The 13,880-nt window shown below is 38.1% G+C and overlaps 1 protein-coding gene across 1 annotated transcript in view; it reads right to left on the reverse strand.

Annotated features, from left to right (window-relative positions):
- Positions 1-13,880, reverse strand: part of PARD3B (par-3 family cell polarity regulator beta) — a 398,190-nt gene that overhangs the window by 137,412 nt on the left and 246,898 nt on the right. The window contains exons 17-18 of the mRNA XM_027636917.1: positions 3,788-3,994; positions 2,579-2,807 (exon numbers count right to left, since the gene is read on the reverse strand). Of these exons, the coding sequence (XP_027492718.1) occupies positions 2,579-2,807; positions 3,788-3,994 (436 nt within the window). The remainder of the gene's footprint in view (positions 1-2,578; positions 2,808-3,787; positions 3,995-13,880) is intronic.

Here is a 13,880-nt window from a genome sequence, read left to right on the forward strand (position 1 = left end):
TCTAAACACTTCTCTCTACTTCCTTCTCTTAAGCTACCAAGAATTAGTAGCCACCTTGCCTGCTGCAGAAGTTCACAACTTTTGTCAGCTTAAACTCCTCTCTTTCCTTCCACAGATGTTCTACCAATAAAGCATGCCAGTTTCATCCCCACAACGTCATTAAAAAATCTGGATGTTTCTTTCCATCCGTGTTGCTAAAATACTGGATCACTCAAACCTTCTTATTGCAGTCTCCTCCTCCCCAGCCATCCTGACACCCCTCATCCTTCACATCAGTACAAAACTCCAGTTCGAAAAAACACCTTTTGAATCTAAAATTTAGTCAGTATTTCACCCGTTCTAAATTCCACCATCAGTTTCCTATTATTTCTTTTAAAAACATTCAGATTAATTGGCTTTGTTTTTCAAGTCATAAACAGCAGTTTCTCCCTGAAAAAACATCAGCCTGGATTTGATATCTTGAGCAGGACATATGGTCCCCAATTCTTTAGTAAACTCACACTGTTTTCTCTTGTTCAATCTTTACTTCACAGGTCAGCACCCTTCTTTCACATCTATCATAGCTGGGATTCCCTTGGACTCTTGCCTTTTCAGGAAGGAATTTCTTTTCAAGAACAGCTTTATAAATTCTAGAAAGAAACACCAACAAGAACGCAGAACCTCTAAAAATCTCCCAGTTGAACTGTTAGCTCTTACCTACTCCTCCTACTCTGTTTATTATAACATGTCGCTTCCATCTTTGTTGTTTTGTAGAGATTTTTAGTGGTGTGGGAGAGAAATACCCATTCTTTGCTGCCAGACAAATAAATATTATGAACAATTACTGTATGCTGGGAAGATTACCCATCTAAACCAAAGACAAGCTTATGGAAAGAACAGATATATAAACCTCGTGTACTACCAAAATGGGAAATATGTTCTGAAAAAGGGAACCACTAAGAATGGTAACCAATCTTTCCCAGCTTTGCGTATTGACCATTATCAGAGTTTTTGTCAACTACAATAGCTTATTCTAGATTCTGATGTCATTCCAATGTTCTTTCTGGCTCAGGCATCATACCTCTGTAAGACTTAGCAATTCAAACTTTGATTCTGCCATATATCTGTTATACATGAAACAATACTTATCCTTTTGTCAGACCTCTGTGCCACTGCCCTCCTCTTCCCTATTCACACCAAAGAGTTAAAAAGAAGAATGAAAATAAGATACACAAGAGTTTTTGAAGTCACCCTCCTAATTATTCAGTGTTTTGACTACTGTTCCATGGTAAGCCCTATTTCTTTAAACAGTGTGAACACAAATGCATGTGCAATGCACTGGTGTGCATACAAGTCTCCTCCGTATTCCTGAAGAGGCCCATTTGAAAGCAGCCTCGTATACCCATGCACCTTCATCTCGTGGACACTAACAACTGTTGCAATCATGCAAATTTGGCACATAAACATGCCTATATATTTTTTACACATCTCTACCGAGTTCAAAAGTTGATAGGACAATTTTTAGAGGATTCCTATTGCTGATACAAGGAAGAAGGTCAGCTAAAACCTTCCGTGCTAATATAACACAAGTAATTTCACTCCAGAGGACATAGCAACAGAAAGCTGTAATGCAAGTTCATATACTAATGTCCTAATGAAGATCATTATCAGTGAATGATCCGGTAGATGAATGTCTTAGATTACTAGTTAAATGTAGCTTTGCCTAAACAATGACTGTGGCTTTTATACGTATCTGGCTTGTCTACAATACAGCGTGCCAAGAAACACCAGTAGCTGACATTAAGTGTTCAGGGCCACAAGTAACCACATGGTCATACAGTCTAACCTACTCCAGATGACCTTAAATTTCATCAAATATCCTATATTAATTGCAAAGGTCTATTTAAATGGAAACCATTAATTCCTCAATAGAGTCAACAGGTACCTGAGGCAGGGGTGATAACAACCAGAGTGCCTACAGCACCACAGGTTCCAGCAAAAGCAAGGAAACAGCCTGAAGAACTCTGATGATTCCAGAGTATAATAGCCACAGAACAAATTGCCAGAGAAGAAATCCAAACACTTGCATGCTGGGCAAGGAGAACAGTGAGCTTTTGTGCACCACAGGCAACGGCTGAAGCTACAAAGCAAAAATTCTATCGTAGCCAGTGTTTTTCAGCAACTGCAAATGTTATAGACTGTTTACAGTAACAAAAGGAATCCTGCTCTCCCTGCAGCCCAGGAAGGAAGCAGATAAGCAAGGCAAAGGTCCGAGTGTGGGAGCGGGTCCTGTATTACTCAGAAATATTCCCCACAAATCCTTCCCCACCGAAACACACTTGTTTTAAGCCTGAAAACCCTGAATCTTTTCTGACATATGGGAATGCATTTCAAAGGCACAAAAAGACATTTTGTCTGCCAAATGTCTTCTGCCGCAGCTACAAGTTTGGTGTAAAAGTATAAACTGCTTTCTTTTTCAATAACATCAACATTATTTGAGTCCAAGTGAAATAATTTTTCCACTACTTTATGAAAGCATCAGTTGTTTCCTATCTTATGATGAGAATGGGTGGCTGTTTTGCTTTGTAAAATGCCGTACCTCAACATGACACCAAAGCCTTTCTTCTTTTTCTTTTCTGGATCTTCATTTTCTTCCTTCCTTTTCTTCTCCTTGATTTTAGATTTGCCCTTTTTCTTCTCTTTCTCTCTATTTTTTTTGTCTTTTTTTGCTTTGCTTTCTGCATCTTCTATTTCAGGGTTCCCTGGAGGGCCAGATTCCACGTTCTGAGCTTCTTGACCACAGTGAGAGCTCTTATCAGAGAAACCATCTGCACAGAATGAAAAAGAAGCAGTGAGGATGGCTACGGGCCACTGAAATACAAACACGTGAAATACAGCATGAGTGTCGACAAAGTGCTCAAGTGACTCATAATACTTACTCATTTAATTGAATAATTTTAAAAGCAGACTAAACAGATCTAGTGGATTCAAGCAGATTTGTATTGCCAATTAAATAAAGAGTTATTTTAGTGAATTGTTTTCTAGTTATTATTCCTGACTCAAAAATCCTGACACGGTAAAGCACTATTCTACTTAAAATCTAGCTTATTAACCTCCATCAGCTCAAGAAAACCAGTGTGCTAGGATGCAAACACTGAGAGCTTACTTCAACAAGAGATTCTAGTGACTGACATAACCAAGCTATGTAGCAAAATTATTTCATTCACTCCCTGGAATCTTTCTATTTTAATGGCTAAACAAGAAATAGATAAACTGTTCTGTCTGGTTGGAGAATAGTTGTGCTGTTGCTATTTGGGGGGCTCAGGATCCAAGCACAGTTTTATGCTCCATGCTAAACGAGATGTATTTCCAGACTGGGGTTTATAAACCCATGGTGACAGAATGAGCAGCAGGGTGCTATCAATACACTCTGCCTTATCTACAACATGAAACAAATTTCCTGGTTGGAAAAGGGGGAATTGTAAAACAAGCAAGATAATTTTTAATGTAATCTGAAGAAAGCAGCTGCTTCTTGAAGTTGAAAAACATAATTATTTAAGGATTGAGTTCTAAATCCTCCAACCCACCCCTGCCCCAAAGGAGATCAGTGAAAGACTTTACACTAAACCCAGTCAAGGTTGGATGGGGTACTGCAAAGACAGCTCTATTCAGTGGAAGACGTGAGCAGCTTTTAAAATGTGATCAGCTTCAATTGGACTAAATCACTTGCTCATGGTGCTTTATTGAGCTGGGCCTCAGCGGTGCTAAGTGATGGTGGCTCCCTCAATAAGTGCCATCAGCAACATACCCTCTTCTCCATCTTCAGGTCCATCGTAAGACTTGTCAATGGCAGCTCGGAAACTCTCATTACATCCCCGACCCCGGACCACGTGAGGTCTGGGTCTGTGAAAAGGGAGTTCATTCTTCCTAACTTCAGCCACGGCAGTCTGAAGACTCTCAAGAGAACTGGACTTCTTTAATCCCAGAGTAGGACCAAAATCTTTGCCAGAACAGTCTGGAAAACAAATAGTTAAATTTTTATACCAAAAACCACACAGAGAAATTAAACTAGTCAGATACATTTAATTGTGTTCTTTATTACTTGGGGCCTTTGAAATAGTATGCAATCAATGTAATTTGTTCTAAAAATAACATCAAGTTAAACCTAGTTCAGCAGATATCCCCATTCAGACTTGGAGGGAATGGCACATAATTTACAGACCTGACAAAGTGATGCACAATAGCTGGCTAGCTCTGCACCCCTGTAAAGCCTATGCCAGGGATAAGAATGGGGTTGCTTCCTCCCCCATTGTCAGCAATGTCCAACTGGACACTGCTAACAGTCTCAAGGAGCGTTATCTTAAGACTCACAAAAATAAACACTGCTGCACAACAAGAGTTTTGCTTTTTAGAATGAGCAGGTTGTATGAATGGTTGATATTTTCAAACACATTTCTCCTGTGAGAAGATATTATTAGTTCTCTCAAAGTCTTATCCAACCTTTTTCTTCAAGCTGAAACTGGTGCTATGATGCCAACATGCACAGCAGGTTTTTCAATAAACAAACAAAGTACAGCTTAACATAAAAGATGTTGCTGTCTCTTTCCTTGTTTGTAGGCGTAAGAAAGCACTTAATAGAAAAACAGAGCAAATACCTTTCCAAGTCTCCCAAACCTTCCCTCTCTTTAAAAGCCTGACTATCTGACCTTAGAAAGCCTTTATTTTGTGGCAGCATTTGTGTTAATTAATATTAATAAAATGATAGTAGAATAGGTAAAGAACAAAGTTCAACGAATACGTGCACTCCAATCAATGAAGAAACTCACAGCTTAATTTAAAAGCCTCTGTAGCATCTACTTAGTTTTTATATGGCAGAACAGTAAATGTGTCATAGAAACACTGAGGAAGAGACTTTGCCTTGCAATATGCCTTCTGTCTTTGAAAACACAAGTGCTTTTGCTTTCAACTTTTAAGTGATACTAACACAAGCAACAGGAGAACATAACAGAAGCTCTTCACCTACATGTCCATGTACTGTCACACCTGAAGGGATTCAAGGGTCACAGAAAAGAGAGATATGTTAGTACTATATGTTGTGATTTTAGCAATCCTACAGTGCAGGTAATTCTGAACTAGTAAAAGTGTGATCAGTGAATACTCAAGAGGAAAAAAGCTAAGACTTGGCACCAAATAAAGACTTGTCAGTAGTGCCTACATAAAGCAATTTACACTTCTATTGCATACAGACTCATATGTAGCTGAAAACAAGTGGGGGATTGGGGGTGTGTGTGTGTGTGGTGGTGCGTGGAGACAAAGTTTAAGGGAAACTGGTTGCTCAGTCACAGTGCAACCTTCTTCTGTTCACTGACTGCCATTCTGGAGACTACCATTATTGCCAAATTAGCAAGTGCTAAAACAGAGTTAGAGAAATGACTATGTACAACATAAATGTGCTTAAAATCACTAAAAACATGAGCATCAGTAAGAGGCACTGTGATGCCTATCTCAGGCTGGGAAGGAGCAAAACCAAGGGGACTATAATGGTGTAAAAGATGGCAAAGTGAAAGCCACTGATCAGCAGAGAAAAAGCTTTTGCATTTTTTAGTTGGCAGCCTGCTTTGGTGGGCTGTTGGGCAGGAGACAGGGCACAGCAGCCCCCTGGCAGGGCTGCAGGCCCAGGGTAGCCCAGTACCCAGCCAGGCTGGGCCAAAAGGGCTGCCTGGGGACAGGGGTGAAGGCTGCTGGGGGCTACGGTTCCCACCTCTGCGGACAGTGGGCACCCAGCACACTTGGTGGGTATCGAGCCTCCAAGGAGGGGTATCCACTGGGGATGGTTTCAAGGCAACTACAGTGTCTCTAGGGAAGCACTGGCCATGTCCCTGCCTCCTCACGGCTCTGGGAGGTCCAGCAGCCGGTGTGGACTCCAGGCTGCTTCTACAGCCACCTGTCTGGCCAAAGGAGCTGTATATAAAGCCCACACAAAGGTATTTAGACACATATCCCACTGCACTGAATTACTGCCCTAAGCTCTATTACCTGAAAAAAAAAGTCTCAGGTTAAATGCTGGTTATGCTGAGCCAATTACTCAAACTGGAAGACTATCCTTAACATATGAAGGCCATTCTTATGGAAATCCAAGCCAACACATAAAGTTTGGAGTGACACACTCACATGTTACATGCAACAGACAGCAAGCTGTTTGCTCAGCCTCCCCACACTCAGTCCTTAGGCACCTGGTCACGATATGAGGTGTCCTCATTTATTCAAAGACTTACTGAGAGCCCTTACTCACAGATTAGTATTAAGAACCTTACTAGTTCTAAGAATGTAATAACTCAGTCTTAAACTTCACAAGCAACAGTGAGAACTTCATATTTTTTGCAATTCAGCTTTTATTCCTTTTTTTTTTTCCTTTCATCGTAGGGCTGTGGCAATCACATATTAGAGCACAGCTACAGGTACAGGAGCTGAAGAGATTCCCTAAGCAGGCGACCTGTCCCCTTGCTTTCTCAGCCAGCATGTATTATTGGGTGCTTTGCAGAGAAATGCACAAGACTCCGTAATGGACAAGTATCACATCCCAATTAGGGAAATTTCCTTCTCCTGCCCATCTCAGTATCTTTTCCATTTTTGCAGTTAGAACTGCCTTAAGCCTGAAAACATGAATTTTTCCTCATGGGTAAGAAAACCTCCAAACAAACAAATAAACCCTCTCATCTTTTACAAGTTATTAACAAGCATTTCTGGGGACACATGATGTGTGTTTGTATCTAGCCCCACCTGATTGTGAATACGGAAATATAGTTTGGCAACAAGAAATTCAATTGTTTACTGTGTAAAAATGCTTCTTTCTATGAATTTTAAATCCTTGAGCCTTCCTTTTACTGCTTCTTGTAGTACAATGATAAAAGCCAACTGAAGCATCCACTTTATTATTTTTATAAATGGTGAATTACTTTATGCATCTCTACTGAATTTATGAGAGAAAACAACAAATGATGTCACCACCTGCCTATGACTGGCTGAAATCAAATTGCTGGTTCTTAGTGGTATCTGTAACTGATCTTCCTTTAACCAAAAGACGGTATTACACATACCTTTATTTTCTGCTTAATGCCAACATGGCTAACACAGATTTATTTTTTTTTCTTAATGTACCAGTAAAAGTAAACATGCTTTCTGTTCTTTTATTACCATCATTATTAGTTTCAGGTATTTCCAAGATTATCTTTCTCCCACATTTGCACACTCCTTTCTTTATTTTATAGCCCAGCAGAAGGAAATATGCCAAAAGCAAGATGTCAGTCATGAAAACCAAACAGAAACAAATGACACAGCCTTGTGGGCAATGCAAGCCACCCCAAAGGCACATGCAGAGAGAGTGGAAATAAGAGAAGCCATGAATCGCTGCCACTCTATGTGAAATACAACTCCTAAGACACCCTAAAGAGTAAACATTTTATATATTTATCATTAACTTCTTTTTTAGATAATGTTTCTTCTTGAAAACCAAAACTATAGGAATATGCCTAAAGGAGAATATTTACTGGAACACATCTGTGTGAGCTAGACTAATTTCCTATTTACATTTTGAAAGATATAGTGAGGTAAAAAACAGCTATAACGGAAAAAAAAAGGAAAAGCATCACTGAGACTGAGAAAATAGAATAAACACAAAGTTGTAAGAGATTATAAATAATTTGGCTCTGTTTTTACTAGTCTCCTAAACACACACATTCCTGGTTCCTATTGCATTGCACATGATGGAGGTTCATGTGGTACTGGGGAAGAGAAAATGGTTACGAAAACAATGAGTATTCTGCTCTGTGGATACTGGGATGCTGGAGAGAGCACATGACTGCTTTTACCAGGCAAACAATTGTTTGATCATGAAGCACTAATGAGGACTTCTTTAGTGGTAAGACTCAGAGTGAGACGTGCCAAGAGCTTCTAGGGAAGCAGGCACAGCTCAGTGCCTGTTCTGCTTTGGACACACACCCTGAATAACATTCATGGTGCCCCACTTGGCCTCACTGAACTCAGGTCTTCCTCAACCTAACTGATCTAACTGTTCACTCCACAGGATTGCAACATGATATGGGGACTTAAATTACTCCATGTTCCATTCTTTCTGACACATTTTGTTTAATGTACTTTCATTTATTTCTGGTAAGACTCACAGTATGCACAACTACAAAGGATTTTTTCCTCTCACTTTTATTTTTATATTCAGATACTTCCTCTATCATCAATCAATTCAATGCAGAGAATGATGTGGGAAAGAGGAATCTGAAAGTCATTACATCATTTAGCTTGCGATTTTCAAATGAAAAGCTCTAATACAACATTTTTGTAGAAAAACCTTAGATTACACTGTAGCCTTTTCTTCAACACTAGTTTATACAGGTAGCACAGAAAAGATTATGAAGGGTTTGATAAAAAGCAAGAGAAAAATCACTATCTTGCACTCCCATATTAAAGACAACATATATTGTCTGGCTCATTTTATTATACCTCAATCCAAGCATTCCAAATTAGAAGCAGAAATACTGAACACAGAACAACCCCACACCTGACAGAAAAAAAAAAATCTAATAAAGAGAAATCAAAGCATGGGAGAATTTAACAACTTCTCTGATTAAAAGAGCCAGCTACAGTCTTCAGATTTACAGATATTTCAATCTATTTTACTACATATAATGATTGCAATTTAGCCCACATTTGCACAAACTGCAATTTCAGCTATGAATAATGACAGTTCACAATTTGGGGCCCAGAAGGTACGCTGAGCTTTAGCCAGCTGAAGAGGAAATGCTTGGAATAAGGCAGCCATTAGACAAGAGCTGAAAATGCACTACTGTCACCTTAGAAACGTACACTCATGTCACTGTTTTCTGTAGCCTTATCACTAACAAACAACACTGCAACAACACTGCAATGAAATGTGTTAATATTCCAAAAAGAGTATGTATGGCATTAAACATGTCAAAAACGCTAACAAGTTTCACAGTGCACCAATATTAAAGCTAAGAGTTAGGGGGTAGAGGTAGAGGTTCAAGCAGAAGCCTCAGTGAAATGGCACGTGCATTTGCCAGGTTAGTGCTGAACCTCGGGCAAAATGCAGCCAAGACTTTCTTTGCACAAAACCCCTCTGATCTTCTCTGTTGAAACAATTTGTTTTCTTCATTTGGTTACACAAGTTTAACCTCTCACATAACCTTCCACTTCACAGTACAGCTCTGCATCCAGTGAAAAGTTTTCCTAGGCATCTGAATCCCTACTTCTCCAGCAGATTAGTGTTCTCCCTTTAGTTGGTACAAACTGAAGCACTGGTCATACAAACAGGTCCCAATATAAATCAAGCTACCTTATCTTCTACAAAGCAGGGGCTTTCTCCTCAGGGATATTTATGCATATTAAGCTGACTTTAGATATAGCTGTTACAATCTGCTGGAGGAAAACTGCTACAGGAGAAGCAATGCATACAGGAAAAAGTCCAGTTTTTAGAAAATAGTGATTTCAGGTACCTTGTAAATTGATCAGTCTGGAACTGAGTAGTAGCAAAAAAATTCCAGTGCCCTGTGATTGCTTTATTTCTACTTCCACACCCGCCCTCTGAAAAGGTCAAATCCAGCTTTAAAAGACTGTGTGACACTTTCTGAGACTAAATCATATAAATTACGCTTCTCAAACTAAACCAACATTTTTGTTCCCAGGCCAAAGTTTAACATGAAGTAAAGAGTCCCTGCACTAATATTTAAACAAAGTCACTTTCACTGGTATGAGACATTACCTTTAATTTGTGGGACAGACAGGGAAACTTCTTCAGTAGCAGAACAGAAGAAAGTAAGCCAAAACTTAGCTTAAATTCATGGTTATGATCTACTTTGTTAAGTCTTAAGCCTACTTTGAAATAAGCTCCTAATTATTACTCAATCTTAGTCATTAAGCCTGATATAATATTTTTTAAAATTACTAATTTAAATCAGAAGTAACAATGCAAAAAGTTCATATTAAGCTTTGTGTTTTCTTCACTAATTCAAAGCTTTTTTGAGTTCTTTACATGTGAATGCAGAAAGAAATTCAATAATCACGTTATTTTCTTTTATAATCATGTTATTTTCTTTTTCAAAGAGTGGTATGTCATTTCTATGCATCAAGTTTTGGCCTGGACACATTTTTATAAATACTTACATAATCTGCGTGTTAAAGATTGCATTAAGCATTGTTTGGGGATTAATTTAGGCTATTGAAACAACAAGGAAGAGGATCATTGTAAAAGAAAAGCCAAGCCAAGGCAACAAGGAAAATACATTTAAATATCAGCAACTTACTTGCAATTAAAAAATGAATCTTCCTTATCTGTGAATATTAACACTAAGAGAGATTTTGAACAAAATAACCAGGAAAAGGATACCTTTTGCTAATAATTACATTGCTTTTGTTGCTTTTGTACACCTGCCCACAGTCTGATCAGTGAATTCTACATGCTTGAGATATTTATGAGCTCTTTTTATTGCTAACCCCATCACCACCAAGCTGCCCAACAGTCTCTCTAATTTAAGATGCTCTAAATATTGTTGCCATGGGTGACACATGAACATGGAGCAAGGCAAAGCTCTGCTAATAAAAAGGCTTTCACAGCATTTCAGTCCTTGCTCATAAGTAAAGTTAAAATTTATGGCTTTTAAAATACTGGATCTGAGAGAGGTCAGGTTAAATGGCTGCTAGTAATAAAAGGAATCAATATGCCACAGCATCTGAAGCAGCCAGCAAACTAAATAAACACTTCATCCAAATCCACTTGGCCCTGAATTAAAAGAACATAAAATACTGTATTTATTTTGTTTGCCCTCCACCAGTCTGTAGTTTGCATCACTACATCCGCTAGAATTCTACACAGAGCAAGCAACAAACATATGTTGCCCAAATAGCAATTAAACTGTGTGTCAAGGCTAGGAGCAATTAACTGGGCATTAACCTTATCAGGAAACCACTTCTGGATTAGCCAGCTACAAACAGGCAAACATCTCAGTCTGGGAAGATTCTGCAACGTGTATTTACAAAAGCTTCAGAGGACTCAGACTTTCTGTCTCAGGCACATACAGAGTAAATGAGCCATTTCCAGTAATAACCTTAATTCATAAACCCTGAAAAAAAACAGAATCACCTTGTCCAGTGATTAGTGTGTCCTATTAGCATAGGAATGCAAGACAATTTGTTCCTTATAGCACTGCAAAAGAAAGCAGACCAAACAGTGAAATTGCATCTTTTGCTCCTAATCTACATTTGGTTCAGTTTATAGATTGACTTTCAGAAGAAGTTACGAAAATCTATTTCCTTCTGTTTATCTATATGTATTTCAAAGGAAGGTGCATGGGTTAATTTTCAGTTTAAAAAATTAATGCACATTTTGCTTGAAGTTGCCATCAGATAACCTATTAAAAAGGTACATATACACCTGTAATCAATCTATTTCTGTATACACACAAACACAAAGGCCATTCACAAAGGCATGCATATTTTTGAAATTGCTTTGTTTGTGAGTTTAGTAATATTCGTCTTGACACAGTTTTGAAAAGTTCATGCCAAAAATCCAACTCTTGAATGACAATATGCAGAATTTTGTCAAACCTACTATTAACTAAGAGAAACGGTTGTCCTGTACATCTCAAAATCCCTACAGAATTTGAAAGGATTATGAAGGTTTTCGGGAAAAGTCCCCAGGAAATGTTCCTTTTTATTTCCTAGTGAGATTTAAAACCATCTGAATGCTTATAAAGTCAATAAAAGTATTTTATTATAGATGCCTCATAGTTGAAGTAATAGTGGGTCTTTGACCAAGCTTTTACACGCTTCAACTTTTTTCTTTTTTCCCCCCCTTAAACTATCCTCTGTAATGAAACTTCTCTCACTCTCCCTCTTGCCATATCTGAATAACTGAGGAACAGGAAAAATGCTTCCAGCTGGGTAATAATTTTTTCTCATATTTATCAATATACTCAAAAAAGACTGAAAGGAAAGCTTTCAAGCTTTGCACTCAAGTAGGCTGTGAACTACATCCTTCACTTCAGCTTTGAGGGATGGAAAGCTCAATTTCTATATCTACATTCCATGTTCTTATAACATTAGTTGGATCTGGGTATACTTGGCCATAAACTTGTGCCTGAAGTACAGGAACAGAAATGCAGACGCACTCTCACAGGTACATGATATTCCATGTGCACATTTTCAGCAACTACAATGATCCCATCTACTGACTCACCAAAAGCTAGAAAGGAATATTCACACAGGTTCCTCAGCCTATGTGTTTAAATAAGTTGCAAAGTTCAGTAAGAAACTCAAGAAGATGGAGGGTTTTGTAAGCAGAGAGAACATAAGTAAAAAAAAAAAAGACTATAGTACTGAGACCTATTTTGTAGGTCTTAAAACATGAAAAGTATTTTCAAGGCTTTCTTCCAGAAAACTGAATCCTTAGAAAAAATATGTCCATTTCATGGAACTAATGGTAAGGAAATTTCCTTTTAAACAGCTGCAGCAAAGGATTTTGCTAAACTCTTCTGTAGTGTGCAAAGATACAGACTCACACCCAATAACATCTGGCTGGCTTTTTAACAGACATGATTCACAACTGGATAACACTCCCAGCCTTCCTCAAAAATAAAGACAAAATACTACTTTAGCTATACTGGTTAACTTTGAGGCCTAGTCTATACAATTTACTGCTTTACACTTTACATATGTTTCAGCATGTATATTACAACCCTTCCTTAAGAGGTTTGCAGCTCCGTTGCTAGGTATGTCATGATGTGTCATTTTAATGAAAAGGTTGTATTTTAAAAGAACACTGGTAAGACTGTAAGATATCCAATAAAGATGGTTTCAAAAATCTGTGTTTTTTGAAAACTCGTTACAACCTCATATGTTTAACAAATGTGCACCCAGCCTTTAATATTCCCCATAGAAAGGGAACCTCCCCAGATCCCTAAGTTTAGTTTTTCCTGCAGCAATTTTTAGTATCCTAAAAATGGTATGCTACTAATTACTGAATTATGTGTTTAGGATCTTTTCAATATGCAGTTCTGTATTGCTACAATGTGTTTAAATAGCAAATTAGAAAAGTTAATAGAATTGCTACATGGAACAACTTAGAATATGATTAACAGCAAATGAATACAAACTTTTCTTACCCATTTTTCTTGTCTGTGTACAAATGACATTACTTTGTTCCCTTTCACTAGCCCCATAAACAGAGAGTAGATAAAAACATGTTCCCAAAGCAGACTGTAGAAATGTGGGGTCAAAAGAGAAGAAAGGGTCATTCCATCTTCTTGGTGATGTCCAAGAAGACCAATTGACCAATGGTGACATTTCTGGAGAAATTAATCAAAATACTACCCTAAATTAAGATAAATTCCAAATGTGTCCAAGTTTAACAGGAAGGTAAGGAGCAGCCACAGTGATACTGCAACCAAGATATCACAATACAGGTTAAGCACAGCCAAATGACATTTTAATACAGACAAATCCAAGATGGCATATCTTAGAAAAATAGAAGTTTCCTCTAAGCTGAGACTTGATATTACTAGACCAGAGTCTAGTTATGAGTAGATCAGGATGCCCTTGGATAATCAGATTCTAAATCAACCGTGCCAGAAAACTGAAACATTACCAAGGATCAGGTGCAAAATTCATCGTGGTTGGATCCTTGGATGAAATTTCAAAATCTGCTATTACAAAGGCAGGAACAAGTTCTTACAGTAACAGGAAGGTTTTTTTGAACAGGCAGTTTTTTTTAAACAGACAGCAACCCAGTCAAAATACATCAGTACAATGAAATATCATAAATTAATACTGAACTGTGATCTTGGCATAGAACAGGGTTCTAAGTAATTGATATG

This window comes from Corapipo altera, unplaced genomic scaffold (genome assembly GCF_003945725.1).
Source record: "Corapipo altera isolate COAL_440 unplaced genomic scaffold, ASM394572v1 45, whole genome shotgun sequence".
Lineage (NCBI taxonomy): Eukaryota > Metazoa > Chordata > Aves > Passeriformes > Pipridae > Corapipo > Corapipo altera.